The following is a 23,469-nucleotide window of genomic DNA, read 5'->3' on the forward strand; positions in this document are numbered from 1 at the left end:
GGGGTAACATCTACCTCCAAATTGCACCCCTACTCACCTTCCTCGCCCAGCAGCATGGCCATAGCGTTAAGTTTAGAGAGCCGGCGGAACCTAACTTGCGAGATTTGTTTCAAATCAGGGCTGGCTGAGCGGGCAAAGCATTTTCCGTCTTAGGCAGGTGAAACCATCGGAAGGGAGCGGATTTTTCTTTCCGTTTCCGCGTTGGACAGGTTTCCGTTTTATACAGTTAATTAAAGAGGAATATATCAAGGGGGGAGCGGGGAGATTCCGTTAAGACAGGTTTCTGTTTTATACAGGTTTCCGTAAGGCAGGTTCGACTGTACATTCCTTAAATTCGTACAAGGAAAACATCGGAAGTAATACCAATACCGGGTACCAAAAACGGAGTGTTAATTCGTCACTCCAGTACAATCGCGGTCCAGTTAGGTCTAGCACTAGATCTAGATCTAGAGTCTAAATTAGACAAGCTGACTACTGGATATCAATAGGCCCTACTGATTTAAATATTCGGTATCGATGTTTTATCACAGTAGATCTAGATCTAGCCTACAAAATGAGCAGTAAAATTTGACCATAATTTGATGTTTTGTAGTTAGGTTTGATTGAGAGTAATCGTTTAGAACCAGAAGTAATCGTTGGTGGGGTCATAACGAGTGTCCCTAAACGGGACCGCAATTGTGCAGAGGAGTTTCTCTACTATTCTCAAGCATTTTTTTCGTTTCATTCTGCCCTTTTTATTTAGTTTCGGGCATCATAGGACCCCTGTCACTGAGCACTGTAGGCGACAAAACTCTCCTCCCTCTCTCACTCCACTGAGCGCGCGAGGCGACTACAATCGCCAACGGGCGGGCCAGCTCTCGTGCGCGGGAGGCGACTATTGTCGATTTGGGGGAAAACTTTATCTTTTGAGCAAGTAGCGTCACCTTTTGTTGGTTTTTATTGGTTTTGTAGGCCTAATGTAATATTTTACTCTCGAATGGTTTAACCAATCAAAGTTAAGGAAAATATAAGCCTAGGGTCAAGGCACTTCATGCCTTACTTGAAAATAGCAGAGAGAGAGAGAGAGCGAGAGAGAGAGAATATTTTACGGAGCAGGTTGTTCCAGCACGTCAGACATGTATACTAATTATATACTAATGTCCTGTCTTGTTGTGCGTATGCGCGAGTGCACCTAACCTTTGTAACGTCTATTGCTATTGTTGACGACCAAGGCAAATTTCTCCCTGCGAGATGAATAAAGATTTTCTTTGTCATCGTCATTTTTGACACTGTCACATCCAAAGAAGACCCACAAGAATAACAAAATAGAAAGCAGATAGTAACCAAAAACTAATAAGTAAAATTTGTACAAAATAAATACAACAACCCCCCCCCCCCCCACACACACACACACACACGCACTCACACACGCACGCGCACACACACACACACACACACACACACACACACACACACACACACACACACACATACTTGCAGTGTCTTTCTGCCATAATACACATTTCATACTCTTTCTCTTGGGGCCCTGACAGATACATTCTAGGTTGACCAAGTTGAAGCATCCAGCCTCACAACTGATCTCTATGTCAGTTGTGTCGAAAATTATAAACAGAAATTTTTTTTATTGAGTTAGCAAGTAGTTCATATTTGATGGTGTTTGTTTATTTTCTAGTGACTGTTTAGGTGAGTTTTGACTTTGACAACATATAATTTTAAACATTTGTTCTGCTTGTCATTGTAGTTAACAAATGTGAAGTTGACCGTCTGATTTTTCTTTTTCTTTTGGGTCAGACATCAGCCACTGTGGCATCGTTTGCCACTCACTTCTGCTTGGATGCTGTCAAAAAACTTTTGTATTATTTTGTATTATTCTTGTTAAAGAAAAATAATTCTTTAAAAAATTACATTATAGTCCTGATTTATTAACAATTTATTTTATTTGCCGTTCCTTTGAATTTGCAGATTGAAGGATGACTTTCACGATGCAAATGATCTCCCGTCAAAGAGTGCTAATCTTCTCCCAGAGTTTACCAGTCCTGCATGGATGCTGGAGCAGGTAAGTAATACATTTTTTCCCCCTTGGTGTGCAGATCGGATAAATCTCTCCTTGATATTCTTTTTGTTTTTGTTAGAATTTATGTTCTTTACTTTATTATCAGTACAGTACTTACTTGTATTTTAAGTTAGTGTTAAAGAAAAACAATTGCACCTTGTATTGCTTGAGGTGCAAGTATGATAACAACTTCTGATGTACTCTGAAAAGAAATAGATGATTCGTTGTGAGATGATAAAGAGAGGTAATAACCAAGAAGAAATTTTCTGGCAGCTATTGATTGTTTCCAGTGTAAAGATTTAGTGCAAGTAATATATCAGATATTTGTAAGTATATTATATTGTATGATTTTTTGGATACCAAAGTTTTAGCTCCGAGAACTCTACAGAGCAGTATTGGTTTTCAAACATTTTGATCTTTCTGTATATATTCTGTCTGTGAACTAAATGCAGATTCTGCCATGTATTTTTGTCTTTTTCCTAAAGGGATGGTCTCTGGACAGTTGCATTGATGAGAAATCCAAAGCAACCATTGAGAAAATGCTTCTTGAAGAGCAGTATCCTTTCTTTAAAGAGTACAGAGAACACAAGTTATGACATTCAGGTCATGTTTGTAGATATATATCTGCCAAAACGTGAGACTCTCTTGAGACTCAGTGGTGCAAACAAATTTTTCTTACCAATTTGACTCTCTTTTCTGTCAGTCACAGATTGACATTTAGTACTCATATTCCTAGAGTATCAGAGCAAGGAGGTGTAGGGTTTTGGAGATATGGGTCTATTGGTTTGGCAACTACTGTATTTCTTGTATGTAACAGTGATGACAAAAACAGATAAGCAGCAAGGCAAATTATAGACTTTAAATTCCATTTGTTTAGTAAACAAAGACTTTGTACACTATGAACTCCATTCATAATGATAATATGAATGACAAGCTTTGTAACAATGACGCAGTGCACAGAACATGTCATCATTGTTATGTACAAGAAAGGATACACATTGGACATTATCATTGACAACACATCACAATAGTGAAAGGCTGTACAAATACAGTTATCAAAGCCTCAGTACCAGAAAAACACATGTGTAAAACAATTTTTAAACTAATATGAAGCAAAAGCACAAAATCAATGGAGCTGACTTGTACATAACAGTGATGACAAACATGACTTGTACATAACAATGATGACACAATGTACAGGAAAAGACAAAGTCATGCCTCCAGAGAGAAATGCACACGTTAAGAATTTTAAAAAAAACCAAGAGAGGTTTCTTTTGCTTTGAAACAGATATCAGGTCATATCAAAGACAGTGGACGATCACAATTATGTTGCTAATTATGACAAAGATGACAAAACATACTGGGAAAAGGTAAAATTATACCTACAAAGAACAAATTTGCACTAAGAGATACACAGATCAATAAAGGCGTATTTTGCTTCTAAATGAATCTTTCATGTATGAAATATATGTTGAAAACTTATTGATATTAGCAATGATGACAAATATTACTTGTACATAACAATGATGACACAATGACACAATGTATTGGAAAAAGGTATATCATACCAACAAAGAACAAATGTGTATTTTTGAGTTAGACAGATAAACAAGGACATGTTTGTTTATTTGTTTGAGTAAAGAGAGCACACATTACTTTAAAAATGTTTGCTCTTAGGACAATGTAATTTCTAGTATATCAGTCAGTCTTGTACGGCTGCATGACGACACCCCAAACTTCATCACTAAGCACAAAAGCTAAATCTATAACCACAGAAATGATCCATCTCTCGAAGTTTGTTCACACATCACACTCTTGTTCCAGGAATCCAGTGTAAACACCGCAATTTCACTAAAATATTCAACAGAGTAGCCTAAAAACACACAAAACAGTCCAGTACGTCACATTCAACGCAAGATTCTAGTGCGTCACCGGACGCTGAAGGCAATGACTACTTTCGTTTTTCTGTTTCCCCCGTTGCTTCCGTTGTTCTGGGGAAGCGGGTAAGGGGAAGTCACTCAAGAGAACAATTATATCCGGGCACTGTTGATAACCTGTTCAAAACAAAAGTGGGCGAAATTCGGACTTCCGGCACGTCGCAAGGTGACGACATTCACTGCGAATGTTAAACAGCTGACCGAAATCGTAGATCTAGGAACCCGATGTTCCTTTCGCGCATCGCAGCTTTTTAAGTATTGAATAAACAACGAAAAGCAAAAAGATTTAACCAGCTGTGGTGATTCTACTGAAAAATATTGGTGTTTTCTGAAACACCTAGTCCGTGACGACACGGCTGATGCACAAGTGATCCGAATTGTTCGTTTATTTGCCAACAAATAAACCACTATCTTGAGCAAGTTTACCTTTCTCGATGACAAATAGCATAGGATCAGAGCACACGTAAAAAAAAACCCACCCAAAAATACTAAATTTTGGACATTCTTGGAAGTTTGCATTGATGTGCTCAAAATGACACTCCAGGAATCACTAAAAAATGAACATTTTTGGCACAAAATTTACAAACTCAAGATTGTAAAGCTGACATGAGGTCTGAAACTGCTAATGCAGGTTCTACATCCTATATTTGACCTGTGTATAAGTTTTGGAGGAATAAATACTAATGCATCACATTTTATGCACACTAATGTGAGATGTGTGTATTTTTCCCCACGTTTTGGCAATGGCTCATATATATATGTTATCCAAGTTATTTTTGTTGGGCTTTTTTTCTTTGGAGGGGGGGGGGGTTGCACATATATAGAGTCAATTTAGTCACACACATAACCCTTCTTTGCTTTATATGGGTGTGAATATGCAACAAAATAGCCTTCTTTCATAGATGATAGATACAAAAGCAGTTATTTAGCAATGCCAATCGAGCTTGAGTGCGTGGCGAAATGTTGGTCCCTGTTTGCAGGTTTATTTTAGGACCGGGTCGGAATGTAGGTGATTAACTTTCTCAAACCTCAGTCGGGTCTATTTCTGGACCAATGTAAATGAAACTTGGCAACCAATGAAAAAATAAGGCAAACTAATGATAAGTGGACGTTTGAACACTTAAAATAACCTATATTTTTGGTGTTGGAAACTCTTTCGTATCGGGTTTGCCCTAAATTGTAAGGAGCTTGATTATCAACGTCGAGAAGGTAAGCGATCTATCTTTCCTCTATAGTGTCCTCAAATTTGAAAGTTCTATGTCAAGCAGTTGTTTAGAATTTATCATAAATGTATCACGAACCCCTTGTCCAAAGCGGCTTTGCAGGGAGACCGGCCATTTTTCTGCACTCCCTCAGCAAATATATGTGACTTACAAATCCTGACATGATTATTCCGAGCCCATTTATTGGTCACTTGAAATAGGGCAATGGCGAGTGCGCGCATCCGGTTGTTTTTCTCTCTGTTCCCCTGTAACATCGTAATGGGCTTGTTTGTGTAACAGCGGAAAAAAAGAAAGCCTTTTAATTTTATGGCATGCTAGATTGAAGTGAATTATATTTTATGGTTGGCATGGTCTAAAGTCATCAAAGAGAGTTTTTCCATTATTTAGTCATGTTGCCAACATATTTTTAAAAATCCCATGATGTGATATGATGCTATAGATAAAAATACTCTCATCACCACACCCCTCTTTCTCAAAATCGTAATATGTACTCGCAAATTTTTATTCTAACATAATAAGTACAAAATGGTAAGTAAATCTGACAGCATGATTTCTTTACCCGAAAACACATTGAGTAGCCAACTTTTTAAAAAAATGCTCCAATTAATTACTGAGATGTCATCAATTTTCTCACAGAATGTATTGTTACATGGTCCATTTTTTTAGAGTATTTTCCTATTTGTGGGCCATCTGTGTTTTTTTTACGCACTTTATAACCCCATAACTTTTTAAAATTTAAGAACCAATTTTTTAAATTAAAAAAGCATAAATGCTTGGAATAGTAAAACCTTTCTCAGGTACCGAATGAAAAAGGGGGTTAAATTGAAAAATCAATTTTTCATTGACATTGTTAAGTTATTTATTTTAGACTCAAATTACAGATTCCACTCAACTCATTTGCATATCTGACCTACTTTTGATGTTTCTATGAATAGAAACAAACAGCAGTTTTTGAATAATATTGCCAGACGATCTTCCATTTGGCTCTCAGACATAGTCATTTAAGAGCCTGGATTTAAATGTCCTGGGGGTACATAATTTAAAGCTTTTATTGGTGAATATTTAGTTTTATGGAGCTTTCTTTATAAAAATGGAATTCAAAATGGTGGACTGATGGGAATGACTTAAGCAAATGTAACACTCCCTTTAGTATGACAAAAACAACCTTTTTACCCCAATATTTTTGGTAGTTCACCAGAACCAAGTCTGCAGAAACACCTAATAAATGGGTAAATTTGATAAAAATATAAGATTTGTAACTTCCCAAAGTCATCGCACATTTTGGGGGGTTTTGCCCAGCGGGCAGGCTGAGTCTTTGATATAACACGTTCTTTGACTGGTTGGGATTATGGTTAACGTTTCTCAGAGCTTTGTGCGTCCATGAGAAGCTGTGTTATAACATGCTTTCATGCCATCAAAAGTCAAAACTCACAAAACTGTTAACGGATCGGTGGTTTAGTGGTTATGCTGTTGGGCTCGTAACCAAAAGGTTTTGGGTTGGAGCCCCATCAGTGACCGGACATCGTGTCTTTGGAAAAAAAGACACTTTAAACAGATTTTCCTCACTTTACCAAGGTATGAATGGTTACCCGCCTTAAGAGAGCTAAAGATCTTTTCAGTTGTTAGTGTTATATCAGTTGCTTGCACTGTATGCCTCATGAGAAGCTGACAATGTTTTTGAGTGTTTTTTTTAAGCATCTGCTGGGGTAATAATAGCAGTAAAATCCATTTCAGATGTTGAGCTTAGATGTGTCCTATATGAATGCAATTATTAATTTTGCATCAGTGGTCTAGTGGTTAAGCTGTTGAGCTCATAACTGAAAGGTTGTGCATTCGAACCTTGTCCTTTACACAAATTTTCCTCTTTTCACCCAGGTGGGAATGGGCAACTGGCTATAGACAGCAAAAGATCTTGTTTGTGTTTGAATGCTTAATTGGCTGCTTGCACTGTATGTTTCCCATGAAGCTGAAAATGTTTCTGAATGTACAAGAGTCTGCTGGGGGTAATAATATAGATTGTTAAGCACCCAGAGTGTGCAGTTAGGCGGGATGTATATATAAACTGTACAAATGCCATTTATTGTTATATGATATAAAAGTTGCATCTCATTTAGTTGGGAAGAAAATGCTATTATTGAGTGAGTAAAGAAATATGGGAGTCCAGTTCAGGTTAGTGATATAAAAGGTGTTTTTCATATAAATTAAATGAGAAACTGATGGATCTATTTTTTTTGCATGGGAGTGTTTCAAATATTTTAGTTGTTTTTTGTTGTTGTTGGTTGTTGGTTGTTGTTTTTTTTGAGTATGTGGTTGTTCTGATTATGTTAACAAAGTCACTTGTTATGAACCTTTAACCTTATGAACAGACATTACATGGGTGGATATAAAACTTCAAGATATATTAAAAAGAAGCCTTCAGGGAATAGTCGGAGTTCTAAACCCAGACAGGACGCCTCTTGTTCGAAAAGAAGTACTTCTGGCAAGGAATCAGTAAGTACCTAGCAATAAACATACCTGCAGGGCAGTGCTACTGACTGAAATGTCTTTAGGCCATTCCCAAAGGGGGACATTAACCATGTTCTTATGCACAGTAGAATTGTAATTTTGCAAATGGGCTGATTCATCAATGTCATGCTCATAACTGTGCTTGAACTGCAACAGGAAACTGCTGCTTTTTCTTTCCTAATCCTTACTATCGTCATTTTTCCTCTACTTGTTTTGTATGTTTGTCACACTCTTGTGACCCGCTATTTCCAGGGTGCCTTGATAGTCGAAGCAGACTTTTTGCTGTTGAAGCTAGAGAGGTGAGCAGAGTAAGCCTGATTCCCTGTAAAGACTTCTGTGTTGACATCCACCCCTTGGCACTCATATGACTTTATGCAGTTGCGAGTGCCGTAAAACCTCTACGTGGATGGTTGGCGGGTGCTCTGGTGTGGTTTGCTTCTTCTTTCCTGTCAAACATCTATCGTCCTTATCTCCCCTCTTTTTTTTGTGTGTTTGTTACTCTCTTGTAACACCTCTAATCTTTGGCACTTATATGACCTTATTGTGTTGCAAGTGCTATAAAACACTTTCTAAAACTAAAAACCCCTACTAAAACTAAAGCGGAAATTCTGTTTTTAAATAGGATGCATTTTAAATTTTGAACTGAGTTCAAGATCTATACGCATAGCAACTTTTTCAGGCCTCTTAGGGAGATATCCTTTTTAACCTGGCCTTGACTTAGGTGTACAAATGGCACATTGCTTTGTACATTCATTTGCAGAACTGGTTGCAAACTTTCATACAGTCAAAAGGCACGTCTCACAAAGAGGGCTATGATGACCATGATTCAAAGTGGAAAATTTTTGCAGATACATTTTTGCTTTGTGCCCGAATTGTATGACGGCCATCCATTATAGAGGAAAAAGGTGATTGTCTTACACAGTGTCATTATGATGTATGAATTACACAAGGGGTGAAATGGAAAGTGGCCGTTTATGCAGGTGATTGTTTTACAGGTGGCTGTTAGGGCAGATTCAACTGTAGATGGAATATTAATGTGATGAAATTATTAATGTTCAGTTAAAATGGAAAAATGATGTCTGTATTGCTTTGGTATTGTAGTTTACTGGAATGGGGCTTTATACTTGAAGGGATTTTTTTTTGGGGGGGGGAGGGAGAAAATGAAAGCGAGTGAAGGCTGAATTTGGAGTCCGATTAGACATGACTGACAGCTTAGCTCCTCACTTAGTTGCAGAGCTTCTTTGTTATTACCATAATCTTAATTCCCTGAAAGTCAGAAGACAGATTAATAGTGTAAGTAATTTACTTTTTCTCGAGGATGAAATTTAGCGCTATTATTATTTACTTTTATGTTAAAAGGGACTGTTTTGGGCTCTTTGGATGAATTTATTTCTGCTATTAAAAAATTGTTATTGGAGAATAGAATCATTCTTTTTCCAGGTTGTCAGATAGATAAATAATGTCAGTTTCTTTGTAAATTATTGTAAAAATTCATGTTGTATTTCTGCACTGATCATGTAATAATATTGACTTGCTTTCAGAAGAAAAAGAAAGCACCATTGATCCCTCAGACAGCCTTGACTTCTGACTCATGTACAGAGTTGCAATTTCAGCAAGTTCATAGCCAGTCTATTGCTGATACTCTATCCAGCGTGACCACAGGACAACCCACAGTGATCATGCCTGCTGAATCCAAACGTAAAGCTAGAGGGAAAACCAAAACTGTTGAAGATAGTTCAGTTGCATTTACATTGCACTCCAAAGGAAAGTTTGCTCAACATAAAAAGCCCAAGTTGAAAATGTCAAAGTCACTTTTGAACAAATCGAGAAAGAAAGTTCAGAAGTCAAATCTACATTTGCTTACCTCGAAGAAAACTCAACAGGAGGCCATTGTGAACCCCGGAGAGTCCAGTATGAACTTTAATATGTTTCCCGTGAAAAGTGGTTCAAGTCTAAAGATGCTGTTTGGTGACACTGATTCTGTCATGGAACCACCACAGAGTTTTCCTGTCATGGATGGCAGTTCTGTTATTTTATCAGAGGTAAAGTGTGTGGAAAAGGAAAATGAAGTCGAAGAGGATGTTGATGTTGAAAATGATTTTGAAGAGGATCCTTTTCTTCCGAACCGCCAAACATTGCCAGATGCTATTTATGAGCATTTGCTCCAGTCGTCGGATTTGAACCAGTCAGATTTGAGCCAGTCAGCCTTCTCAGAAATACAGCCGGAGACAGAGACACTTCTAGAAACTGCCAGCGGCGAAGTTGCTACGACAGTGTGCACTGGTAACGAGAACTGTGAAAGCAATGACAGCAGCACAGATGATGAAAAGAAAGATACAGAAAGAGACAATACTGTGAATGTGATGAAGGATGACTCTCCTTTCATGCAGTTGGAAGAAAATGATGGTGTTGCTGGTTTAACTGCCAAAGTAGCTGGTGAGTAATGTTATAATGAATGTAACCAGGATGCTTAGACTTTAGTGATGAGAAGAATATGGGTGAAGTTTCCACAACATCACTTTTTTAAACATGATTTTGTGTCTCTTGGCTGGAAGGGTTCCTACACCTTTGACAACAGCTTGGCTTAGTACTTAATGTCATCAGGTCAGCTCAGTTTATAATGAGTTTACACATGAGTACTGTTTTCTTATCAAGTTGTTTTTTCTAACCGACATTTGAAACAACAGATGTGAGGCATCATGGTGAAATCAGGCGTTCGTCAAAATAATGAAATCGAAGAAAACAGCATTTTTCTGTCCATTTTGCAATTTTTATTGAATTTTTGGTTTTTGACTCAACACCTTTAAGGCCCATTTAAAAACATTTGTGTGTGGATTTCACTGAAAAATGTTGATTAAGGGCACAAGAATATAAATTTGTAGTTTCTAAGAACTCTCAAGCTTTGTAAGTCGCCAAACTTTGGCGGCCATTTTCTTGCTAATTTTGCCTCTGAAACCAGGCGACCCCCACCTCCTTCAGTAGCGAATATCTCGACTTGATATCTGAGTATCTTTTTCGCAGAAAGCAAGACAAATAAACTAGCTTTAAAATGATGATACCAATAAATCAACATGTCCAAAAATTGACGAGCGCCTGTTTCTACTGCGTTATGACACATATATTTACCTCCCTGTCCCACAAAGTTCAACAACAAATTTATGGACAAAAAGCTCAAAGTGTCTGTGTTAGGCACATGATAGTGTAGAAATGAAGCATTCTGTCACGTAAGTAGATATGCCTGTGGCTCAAATCACCAAATTCTTCATTTTCATTGTTTGGCTGAACAAATCACAGTGAGACATGTTCAACTTCAAGAACATCTTATACAATAGTCTGAGCAAGTTAAAATATTTTCCTCTATTTGAGTCTTCAACCCAAACTTTCATTGTCATTAGTGTGTGAAATGATGCTTACAATGAATACCTCCTCATTATTCTTTAGAGTTGACAAGTACGAAAAGCAGAAACAATTTAAGAAGCCATGCCAAAGCTGTGGCTTGTAGTTGAATACATGACTGCAATTACAAGATACACTTAGTAGAGAATGTGGCATGAACAAACATTTCTCAATCTCTGTTGTAATGACACTTTAGCTGTCTTTAATAAGGAGTTCAGAAATATTGTTTGTATGTTCTCTAGGTAAACATTTACTAATAAGACAGAGCCCTGAAATAGCCAACAGGGCATCAAGGACAAATGTGTTTTTTATTTCAGTTCCCTTCTATAAATATAAATTTATTTTGTGATTACTATCGAACAAATAGGATGGAAGGCGCTGTTCTGATCTAGGCTTGAGAAACTACAAGCTGGTGTAAATAGATCCTAGCAGTATTGCATAGCTAAAGTTAAAAATCTTTATTTTTTTGTTCACGGCTGTCCTTGTCTTTTTTTTCGTTTGTTCTTCTTGCTAAAACCCTTTCAACTTTCCTTTTTAATCTTCTGTAGGCAAAGAACAAGAAATGGGTGGATCTAATCTTCCAGAGCTTATCATGAAAGTTCCTCTGGAGGAGAAAGTTTTACCTCCTGACAGAGTCACAGAGGAGGAGAAGACTGTTCACAGAGATTTCTTTGATGGTCGTCCCCCAAAAACTCCAGAAAGATACTTAAAAATCAGAAATTATATCATTGAATGTTGGTAAGTACAGTGGTCTCTTCCTTCATAATGGACTATGCATGGAAGAAAGGGAGAGGAGAAGGGGTGGGGGGAAGTCATCAACGTGTTTTTTTCCCTAATTTTCTTCAAGATTTATTCTTTACTGGAAGATTTATAGGTTCGAGGATTTGAAGTGATATGTTGATATGTAACTTGTCCATGACAGTCATGACTCCCGGCCTGATGTTCGCTGACTGAAAAAAGAATTTTGCTTTAATTGGATGTTATGTCTAATTCTTTGTTTTTGCCACTAGAATCTATGTCTTTGCTGCTCAACTAAGTTGACCAACCGTGATTTACATTGCTTTTAGCAGAAGAGTCTGCAGTTAAGTAGCTTAAATTATGATCTCTTATCAAGAACACTTTGGCTACCATTGTCAGAAGTGCAATTATTATAGGCTGCACTGAACTCTTTATAGATTTAGTGCATACAGTGAAAGTGGTCAATGCCACATAGTGTGATTTGAATGAACTGCTAATCAACTTTGTGCCAGTTTTTAAAATGATTTTTGGCATGTTGTGGGTGCATCCCTTTTCATAGTTTACATTGGAGGACAGCACAAAGAAAATGTTTTCGTAAGGAGACTGATTCACTTATTTGTAATTTGTTTCACAAAGCTACCAAATTACAATGGCTTTTATTGAAAAATTATAGCCCATATACATAGATTTTCAAGTAGTCAGAAAAATGGGTCCACTGTCATCAGAACCTTACCCCACATTGCCACACACATTATAATCAGTACTTCAGTTTCTGTCTTTTAGACCTAAAACACGATTTCTTGACTTCATAAGATGAATTCATTCTTTATTGCACTTTCTGTAAAAAATTGTCGTAGTTTTCTACTGTGGGATAGGCCAAAAGATTTTTTGATAAGGTGTTCTGTCTTGCACTTTCATTTTCTCTACATTCAAAAGGGGAAAAGGAGCGAAAAAAAAATCTTGGGGCTCAGATAGAGAGGTAAATGCAATAAGTTTGTTCTGGTAAGTTTTTACCTGTAGATTCCACAGTACATTGTTAATTAAAGTTAAAGACTTGAAAATACTTGTATAGATAAACCTGATTTTTGCCATAATACCTTTTTTTAAAATTAAAGGACAAAGAGCAAGCCATCATACTTAAACAAGACAAGAATAAGATCTGGTCTGAAGAACTGTGGAGACGTCAACTGCATTGGTCGTATACATTCTTATTTGGAATGTGTTGGAGCTATTAATTTTGGATGCGGTATGATATTTTATTTTCAAGCATTGTGTGTTCCTTGACACCTAAAATCTTTCACAGTATGTCTTCACAGCCCCTTAAACAGCAAAATCTATTTTACCATATAGCACACCTGGCATTAACCCCAAAGCAATTTATTTAATGAAATGCTGCTTTAACAAATAGTTTTAAGAAATTGAACTGGTGGTCAACTTGTTTTTTAAAAGAGTGCTTGAGGTTACATTGAAACAAAGTATAAATAGAAAATTCTATTTAGAAATCTGAATTCTTTTTATATCAATTTTATAACAAGTATTTATTGCCAAGAAACTGAAAAGGTTATCTTTCAGGTTACCTTCTAATCAGAGCAAATATAATATACCATTTATAACATATCCTCATAAAATGTTAATTATTTGTGGTGCTAGCATTTTTTCGCCTATTTCACATGTTTCTGTTAAATCCCTGTAATCAAATTTGTTCTCTTTGTTCATCTTGCAGTTTGTCATAAATGTGCTGAGATGTTTATTCTTTTTGTTCCCTCAGAGCAAGCTGTTTATCTTAACCCAGGGAAGACATCGTTAGTTGGGGCCAACAAGAAACAAAAGATGAAGAGAGAAGGGGAGTTAACACAAGATGATGTAAAGTCTGACCACAAAGTAAGCATGTTGTGAGGGTTTTTTTGTTGTTGTTTAAAAAAAAAATGTTGTTGAACCTTTTGACCCCTATCCCCCCCCTTGGTAAGCTTACAGGACCTGTGTACCTGAGCTTGGGTCAACTGCTGAATACACTGCCTGTCTCAGAGACATGAGTTGGCTGCTAGAAGGGTAAAGATAATGGGCCTTGTAGTGCTCGCTTGGATGTATGCTTGGATCCATCGGGTTACATTCAGATTACTGCTTTATCCATAAGCTGACTTGAAGGGTCGCTCTATAATGTATGTGTGTGCTTCTGATGTTTTGACATTCATTGGTGGGGGGGAAGATGTCTGTAGCCATCTTCATCAAACTCCACTTTTTTGTGTGTATCATTTGATGTTATGTTTTTGTGTAAATGCCATGATCCCTTTCTGCAATGAGAGTATATTTTTTTAAAAAGTTGAGGTGAAAACTATGCAGAGCGAGATGTTTCATGATATCCATTCTCCCCCCCCCCCCCCCCTAAAAAAAAAGAAAGTAGAATGGTTCGTCTTGACAGTCAGATACAACAAGTCAATCTTGTCATAGACTCTGCCATTGAGTGACAGGCTGTGACGTATGGGCAACATTGATGTGCTTGTCTGATAATCTTTTTTACTTATATAAATCATGTACTATAGCTTGTTCACTTTTGTTGGACCGTAGTTAAAACAAGATAAAATGAAATCGCTCTGTTTAATCTTCTCATACGTGTCTTAAAGTTAGATGACCAACAATCTAAAAGCCTATTCATAGAGGTCATGGCAAACTAAGATTCTAACATGTTTTCTTTGATGTAAGCTTTAAGTGGGTCCAAAAAATAGTATGGAATTTACAGCATACACTTAAAACATTTAAATGTTGACATATTTTCCTCAACACCACCCTCCAAAGTATGCCTTAGAAACTTTCAAGACTCACGTGGAGCACGTGGACACGTCTACACAGCCAGGGGATGAAATCTACAAGCTTACATTGAATTGAGGGGGCAGGGTGGTATCGCGGTCTCAAAATGAGCAATTTTTATGCAAGGTTACTTTTAGTCATTTATTTTAGTGATCCTGTGTATGCATTCAAAGAGTGGTTTATAATATAGGACCCAAAGTGAAAAACTTTTATTATTGGATCAAAATTTAAAAAAAAAATTTTGTTTGTTTGGTCGTTGGCCTGTAGAAGAGCCATGCAAAGTTTCGTTGGCATAGGTAAATTAATAAATGAGCAGAATTTTTTTCACGCAGTCAGACGAAAGTACACAAGCTACAGTGAATATAATTTATGTGGAAGTGTACATATATAAACACACACTGTTAAACGCTGCATGATTTTCAGTCTTGAGGTCAACATGGGGAGGTTCCTATGCTAAGTCTGGAAAGTGGTGTGTGATCACCTGCAAGGCAAAGTGCCTGTGCAGTGCACACATTTTAAGCCCCTCAGTTTAATAGAAGCATATAGTGAAATTACAACCAAAATGTTTTGTAGTTGGGACTGACACTTTTATTCATTTAATTTGAATACCCTTTCAGTGTCCTATTAGTTGGGTATAGATCAACGAGCCTTGTAAAAGACGTTGACTTTATAACACAGACATAATTCCATTACACATCTATTTCCAAAGACAGTCACATGGTAAAGTTGTGGACTTTGGTCCATTCTTAGTTGGCATTTATAAATGTAAAAATCCAAAATTTGATCTGCATTTTATTTAATTTTTTTTTTCAAGCTTCCAAGAAAACGAAGGAAAAAAGACGCTTACGGTGTTTGGGTTGATGCAAAGGAACTGGAAGGAAAAACAATTACGGTAAGTTTCAAAGAAATTCTGAGATTATTTGTTTCGAGCTAGATTTTTGTGATTCATAAAGCATGTTCCGGTCTATTAGACAATGTATAGTAATGTATGTGAGGGTGGACACATTTATTTTTGTGCTTGAGTGCACATGCACCACGGTTGTTCAACTCACCCGGAAACTGCTCCTTTAGTTGCTCCGTACCAGCGGTCAGTGCCATCCATGTGTTGGTCATTAAATCCGCTGTCAGCCGTGCTCACTACCGTGATGCCAGCGGCGCGTCCCTGCCTGCCCGCATAATGCATTTCCTTCGAATTATGGTGTCATTCCCACCCCGATATCTCCAGATCTAAAGATGTGATATCACCATATGACCCACCATTTTAAAGCCCAGCTTTCCCCCCTACAAGACGATATAACTTTGGTTGATCTCAGTTCACACCCTTGAATTTATTGAAATACGTTCTCCAAGACATGTTTCTATCGAAATCGGATTCCTTTTTCAGTGTTATTTGAATTTAAATGCCAATAACTTCGTAAAGGAACCATCACTTTCATTTCTTTTTTCAAAATCTAGTAAGGATAGGTATACTGTACAAATTGTGCAAGTTTCAACTTTGTGCCGTTTTTCTGTGATTTTTTTATTAATTAAAAAAAAATTATATAGATCTATACGTTCCCTAAGACGTGGTTCTATCGAGTCGGATCCTTTTTCAGTGTTCTTTGAATTTAAACGTCAATAACTTCGTAAATTCACCATCAGTTTCAATTCATTTTATAAATCTAGAGGTATAATGTACAAATGGTGTAAGTTTCAACTTTGTGTTGTTTTTCTGTGACTTTTTTCTTCTTTAATATGATGTAGACGTCTTTTGTTCAGCGTTCACAAGATTTTTTTTGTGTGTGTTTTGTTTCAAATCTAGATCTAGCATCTCTTAAAATGTAATTATAATGATATAGTGTGTTTACCAATATTGTGACAGTAGGCTTAAATGCAGTCATACGTGCTGACACCCTGACTGGTGATACCCGCAATCCTAGAGTGATACGTTTTTATCAAGAGTCGTCACATGTGACAGCTGGACTTGGGGAACTGAGGACATATAGCGAAAAGCTGCGAATCTCCACTCAAGACTTAATATCTTTGCTTTAGGCAACGACACAAAGATGCAGCCAAGTGATTTTGAAACTTTACTCAATTTCTGACCCAATACCGTAGAATTGTCAAAATCGACTGCAGCTATCATGTTCAAATTTAATGAAGTAAATCATGACCCTCTATCAATGTTTAAACATGTATCCACTTTTCTTTCTTCGTCATCTCGTATTTCTTCATCTTAATTAGTTGCAGGATTGCTCTAAGAAATATGTCAGATGATGCTTATTCAAAGTATACGGTTTTATTGACAGTTGGTGTTGTGGTTTGGGCTTAGTCGCAGGTTAAACAAAGCTGAAAACTGCTGCAATTGCATTTTCATCGCGAATCTGTCAGTCAGGTAAAATTCCCTGCGCTGACCTCTTGACCCGTTGGTAATGGCTGGTTCGAGTTACGCTGAGCGTCGGGGCGCTGCGAGGTGCCGGTAGAACTAAAGTACTGCTCGTGAACAGCCGTGCGACATATGTGCGAAAGTGTGGGAAATTGTATAGGGTAAATACCAATGCAACACTGTAAGGTTTTTAAGAGGCGGGACCTTCGAATTTAACGTCCATCTCCAACAGGATTGAGCCAAATGAGAAATTTGTGTAAAAGACCTCTTCCAAGAACACAACATCCGACTGAGCTGAGCCTCAAGCCTCTGTAGGGCAATCTCAAAATTACGAGTCCGGCAGCCTAGCCACTCGACTACTGACGCCTCATGCATCTTTCCAGATGGACAATGGGATGGTTTTTAAAGGAATTTATAGAGTTCTTGAGGACTGCCAGGAAAAAAATATGATTTAGTGTCTCATTGATTATTTTTACCATTTTGCAGCATGAAGTTCAAAGCAAATCGGATTCAAAGATTGTGAAGATGAAATCAAAGAAACCACAGTATGACCCATTCAAACTGGTGCCTTGCAAAGAGTTTTCAGATGAGTTCAAGGTAACTTACATTATTTTTTGTTATATATGGTCCTTGATTGATCGTATTGTAAATTTGGTTTTTATTGAAAATTCTTTCTCCTTTCGTCTCCATGTGTTTAGTGTAAAAAACATGGTTAAGATAGTGAATGCATTTAAATGAATTAGAAAGCTTATTATTTTTGCCTGTTGATATAGATTTAAGTTCATTCTGATCTTAAACAAAGTATAGTCAGTAGACAGTATGCACAGTTATTTCCCCAGCTTGTCTTATAAATGTGCAGATTGTATGTAGTTGTGTGTGTTGTCTTTGTCTTATCTCCTTGATTATGTCACAACAGGCCCCTTACTCTGTGGAAGTGTTGAGCACAGCCGTAGCTGTCATGGACATTCACTCTCACATCTCTAAAACGGAGGTCATCGGCATGCTTGGGGGGCACTTCAACTCTCACACAGAGTGCCTGACTATAAGCATAGCTGTGCCATGCAAAAGTATGAGCACTGGAATGCAGTGTGAAATGGATCCAGGTCAGTATTTTAACGAATGTTTTTTTTGGTGTGAATTGTGTTTGTTATTCAGCTGATCAAATCATGATATACATAATGAAGAGTCAACCAAGATGAAGTAAGGACAGTTCTTAAATTGATGACCTGATAAAATGTTGTTTATTAGCTATGATATAAAATGTGGAAGTGAAAGCTCCATGTATAATTTTATTGCATGATTTATTATTTGAATAAGAATTGATAGGTTTTCTTGTAAATCTTTGCAAGACGAAGGAGCAGTTATCTGTTCTCGTAGCCTCCACTGAAAGGAAAAGAATGACACAAAAAGAAAAATGAAAAAGGAGTTTTGAGGTAATGTGCACTGAGTAGGGAAGACAGGGGGGAATGGGATGGAAGCAAAAGTACTCTATGTCACAGTCTGTTCAGTGCCACATGGTGTCATAGTAATATGGTTTATCATTTTGGTTTTTCATATAACCTCTGTTTATTGATATTGTTTGAAATGCTTGATGTCCCCATTAGTTTGGGACAAATAAAATGTTAGCAGATAGGCAGAGAATGTGCCCCTCTTTGAGTGTTATCAGTGCAAAGCTAATTTTTCAACAAATTTCTTTGTACTTCAAAATAAGTTTATCATAGGTGGCATGAGCCTGATCAGGCTCTGTCTAAGTACACCGCAGAGATGTGTAGCTGTCAGTACTGTCAGACTGGGCTTATAGCTACTGTCTAAGACGTGTGCAGTTCTTACAGATATTCTTTTAATGCACCTTGTAAGAAGTTACGAATTTTATTATTTCTCACTTTAGTACAACCAGTATTTCCCGCTACAATTCCATTGACTTTTTAATAGGTTTATTATGAAGGAGCACTGTGGGGCTCTGAGTCCCTATACACCACAGAGATGTGAAGCTGGTGGTTCTGTCTGATTAAGCTTACCGGTACTCTTCAGAGCTAATATAGTTTATAAAATGTCTTTGTGTAGTTTATTTCAATGTACCTTGTAATCGCTTGTAAAAATGAAAGAACATAATTTTTTTTTTCTTTAGTTTCCCAAACCTTGGCCAATGAAAAAATTGAAGATGCTGGGATGTCTGTTGTGGGATGGTATCATTCTCATCCAACATTTCGGCCTGATCCCTCTGTGAGAGACATTGACACACAATTGAAGTTCCAGGTGAGGTGCCTGTCAGTGTTTCGTAAAGGCTGTGATGTTTACTTCTAATATCAGCAGTGTTTGAAATTGTGTTGTTTTATTTATTGACCTTCCTATATATGGAGCTGATCTTTTCTGGCACCAGTCCAGGACTGTCCATAATATCATGTTATCTGCCCTGCAAAACAGACCCCTTTTTTATGCGTAGACCCATTTTTATTGTTGTTCAGTTATTTTGGGACAATATCCCCTTCTCACACTTTTCTTTTGTCTTCATTTTGATAAACATGTCTTCTTACTGTGATAAAATATCAGTTCAAATGGCCTCACCTAGCACCACTTCAACATGTCACTTTTATGACACACTAGTCCAGCTCATTTGTTGAAACCCCTCTACCATGAAAAGTGGTGAAGGAATATATTATGTATTCTTTTGTGTTTGTTTCTTACCACATCATCATAGGAAGGTACACTTTAATTTCAAAGACATTCACGAAAAGATGGAGTCTTGGGCTGAAAAGTGCTCAAATTTTGAATGACTTTTTATTCTGGGTTTTGAGCAGTCCAAAGCAAATAAATAGATGCTAATGTATTTTAGCAGTATCTCTTGTGGCATGAGAAAACCTTTCATGCTGGGAACATTGTCAGATTTGTCAAACCCTGTTTGTCCATGAAGTAAAATTTCCCTCTTTGAATGTCACTACTTTGGTAGGCTATGTGTAACACCATCTTTTACTTTGCTTAAAAAATGAACACTCTTGATACTATCCTTTCCTAAGTCTTTATTTGTCACAGGAATCGTGACTCAAAAACAGTACCAGTATAGTAGCATTGAGAAAAAAAAGTTTTGTTTAAATGAAAGATTTTTCCATGCTGATCTAGTGAGGATACAGAAAGCATGACTATTTTTTAAAGAGATGGTATGCTTTTAAAGTAAGACTACAAGGAAAAGGATAAAGTCACTAAAAATTAAAAACAACTTTTGTATACAATTTTTTTACATTTACTCCACTGGAAGCTATGTCCCACTGAATGTATTTTTTCTTCTATTGATGTTGCTTCCCCAAAGCTTTCTAGATTTGAGCTGATGGACAGTGGGCACCACTAGTTGGTTCTGCCTCTTTTCTTTCTGTCTATCTTTGCTATTTCTCTATGCTAAATGACCATTTTTGTGTCAATATGCAAGGCATAACTTGAACAAACTATGAATATAGTAACACCAATTGTCAAAACTTCTTACCTCTCCCAGGACTGGTTTTCAAAGGGAGGGAACCATTTTGTGGGTGTTATCGTCAGTCCGTACAACCCTGGAAACATGTCCCTGACCTCGGATGTCCAGTGCCTCACTGTTAGTGACATTCACAGTGAAGAATATTTATCAAGTAAGTTTTGGATTATGGGAAAGGAAAGCAATTTAATTTCTTTTCCTCTTTTGTTAGCAGATTGTTGAAGGGCACCACTGGTAGGTCCTACTTTTCTTTCTCTTAAATGTTTTATCCATATGTTTTGCTTTTCCTTTGCAGTAAAAGACTGTTGTTGTGTAGTTCTACTTCAGTTTCTCAGACAAACAGTCACATCTCTGTTATTTTTGTCTGCCTTTTTCCTTGCACTAAATAATAGTCATAGTGTCAATGTGTTTCTCTGTACTCTGATATAAGTTCAGCTGGTTAGTTCAGAATGTTCAATAACAGGCCTAAACAATGTTCTTTATTGTTTTGCATTAGAACGGTGTTCAAGCATTACTATTTGAGCATCGTACTGTGGATGCTGTTTGGAAGCATCGTAGGGGGGAAAAACAACAACCAATTTTCAAGTTTGGAAATTTTGAGGCTTGTGATTTAGATGTGAGTACACGCACTTCCTGACTTTTGAACTGTCTTTTCTTCTACTTGAATTACACTACAGTTGATCCTCATTCTCTCCCCCCCCCCCCCCATCGCACCCTCTCTTTATAGATATATCTCTCCCTCTCTCCCTCTCTCTCTCCCCCCCCCCCCCCCCCCAACACACTCCACAAGCACTACCGAATGCCCATTGTTCATTCATTGTTTATTGTTTCAGGAAGTAGCATCCTTGCATTCCGGACATATCCAGTGGGTTGTTGGCGGGTGCTCTGGTGTGGTTTGCTTCTTCTTTCCTATCAAACATCTATCGTCATTATCTCCCCTCCTTCTTTTTTATGTTTGTCACTCTCTACTCTCTTGTAACACCTCTTATCTTCTGGCACTCATATGACCTTATGCAGTTTCGAACGGCGTAAAACCTCTACTAAAACGAACAAGGACATGTCCATTGATGCTCCGTTGCTCTCTCCAAAATGCCACTGAAGGTCTTTCTACTGATTGTGCATACAGGCACACAATACACTTTCCTAATTTCTTGTGGTTTGATTTCTCCACAGACATCCCGTTCAAGTTTGCCCATAAAATGATCTACAAGGACAATGTACATGACGTTTTGCAGCCTGCTCGTGAACTTGCAGACAAGTATTGTACATATTTCAACAGAGTGCGGCTCAACTCCCTCTATGTAGGGATGTCTTGTCTACACAAGGTGAGCCAAGTTTGGTTGATAAAAAGAGCTGTTTTGATTGTCCCTATGACTGCTTAAAAGATTAGTTCACTAAATTGCCAACAGAATGTCCCTCAGAGCTGGTGGTGTGCACTGTCATGACCCTTGATGTTTTACCAGGATTGTAAGTCTCCCTGCAATGGTTGAGAAATTCCTGTGATTATTTTAATATCTGAATATTTTTACTGGTCAATATTTTTTCATTTTTTCACTGATAAGGCAGAGGGGGGAACAACCAAATTGTTTGATTTTTACAGGATTGTCAGTTTTTGCTGTCTTTGTTGATGTCTGTTGTTGTAATTTGGCTCTTCTTTTGGCAGTATTACAAGTCTTCTAAGTCTGACTTTTCAGGGAGCTCTCATGGCCTAGAGGTTAAGGTGTTCATCTCTCATTCAATTGGTCTCAGGTTCAAATCCGGATAGCGACGGAAAATTTTCTTCTTTAAAATTTTCTCTTTTCACATCCTTTCCTACTCTCTAACAATGTTGTGTTGTCTGCTCTCGTCTCCACTTTCTGTCCCCACCCCCTCACCTCCTTTGACCCATCCTCTGGGCTCCTGACTCTTTTTGCAGCCTTTCTACTAGTACTCTTTGACTCCTTATTACTGCTGTCTTTCAGCCACACCTCTAATCGTATGGTAGGAAAGATCAAGAGGTCTTGTAAGTTCTTTCATCCCCTGTTGCCGTTAAGTGTCATGGGGAGATGCAGTTTTTGATGGTAGGCCAACTCCGCAGCTCTTTCAATTGTGATATTATGTTTTCTCAGGGTTTCCTTGACACCCTCGATCCACCATTTGTGTGGCTGTCCTCTTCCTTTATTGCCTGAGTGCTTGGTGTTGTTGGCTCTCGAGGCTGGCTGGCCAGGTGACGAAACCCATGAGGCTAAATGTTACTTTTTCCACACTGTCTTTGCACGTGAATATGATTAGAGGCTTATTTTAACTTGTCCACTCTGTCTTTGCTTGTGAATATAATGATTATCCCTACTTATTAAATAATGAAAACATGTGGTGTTATGATATACATAGTTTGTTTTTTTTTTAAAGAAAACTTATTTCTAATGTAGATTATCTTGTTTATATTTCATATCAGATGTTGCAGTCTGTGAAGCACCACCTCATCCCTTCATCTGCTTTATGCCCGTCTGAAGATGGTTTGAGTAGCGGAACCAGTCAAACTTGTCACCGAGGGGACTCTTTGAACTCTGAAACTTACAAGACAGAGTCTTTGGAACCATCTGGCTCTTTTAGTCTTCTCAGTTCAGGTTTAAGAAATGATTTCATGGATGTAAAAAGTTATAATGTGTTCAATCTTTTGGAGCAGTTGGAGTCTATGTTTGAACAAAAATTTGGTAGCCTGTGAAAGCAGAGGTGCTGGTAGCTTTGCCATTTTCATAGCAGTGGGTTGTTTGTCCAGTGCTCTCAGACTCTGTCTGTAAATGAGTGAGGAACTGCAAAAATTATTCACATGGGTCACACTATGAAAACTGAGATTTTTACTAATTTTATAATTATGCTGAAGCTTTCTCTGAGCAATTAGCTTTTTATTTGGGGGTTTTCATCTCTTTTACAGAAAAAGGAAAAACAAATCTATCTATCTATCTATCTATCTATCTATCTATCTATCTATCTATCTATCTATC

The 23,469-nt window shown here is 37.5% G+C and overlaps 1 protein-coding gene across 2 annotated transcripts in view; it reads left to right on the forward strand.

The window, feature by feature from the left end:
• The window catches only part of LOC101847663 (histone H2A deubiquitinase MYSM1), a 30,108-nt gene extending 6,704 nt beyond the window's left edge, over window positions 1–23,404 (forward strand). Inside the window, exons 2-15 of one of the 2 annotated variants that reach the window (XM_005100435.3) lie at window positions 1,963–2,056; window positions 2,539–2,609; window positions 7,580–7,703; window positions 9,263–10,154; window positions 11,663–11,852; window positions 12,968–13,098; window positions 13,621–13,733; window positions 15,472–15,549; window positions 17,509–17,619; window positions 17,939–18,125; window positions 19,151–19,278; window positions 20,507–20,639; window positions 21,659–21,810; window positions 22,920–23,404. In XM_005100435.3, the coding sequence (XP_005100492.1) occupies window positions 1,963–2,056; window positions 2,539–2,609; window positions 7,580–7,703; window positions 9,263–10,154; window positions 11,663–11,852; window positions 12,968–13,098; window positions 13,621–13,733; window positions 15,472–15,549; window positions 17,509–17,619; window positions 17,939–18,125; window positions 19,151–19,278; window positions 20,507–20,639; window positions 21,659–21,810; window positions 22,920–23,189 (2,674 nt within the window). In that variant the 3' untranslated portion in view covers window positions 23,190–23,404. Of the gene's footprint in view, window positions 1–1,962; window positions 2,057–2,538; window positions 2,610–7,579; window positions 7,704–9,259; window positions 10,155–11,662; window positions 11,853–12,967; window positions 13,099–13,620; window positions 13,734–15,471; window positions 15,550–17,508; window positions 17,620–17,938; window positions 18,126–19,150; window positions 19,279–20,506; window positions 20,640–21,658; window positions 21,811–22,919 lie in introns of both variants that reach the window. The other variant, XM_005100434.3, reaches the window with a different exon arrangement.
• Window positions 23,405–23,469: the final 65 nt, after the last annotated feature.

This window comes from Aplysia californica, unplaced genomic scaffold (assembly GCF_000002075.1).
Source record: "Aplysia californica isolate F4 #8 unplaced genomic scaffold, AplCal3.0 scaffold00247, whole genome shotgun sequence".
NCBI lineage: Eukaryota > Metazoa > Mollusca > Gastropoda > Aplysiida > Aplysiidae > Aplysia > Aplysia californica.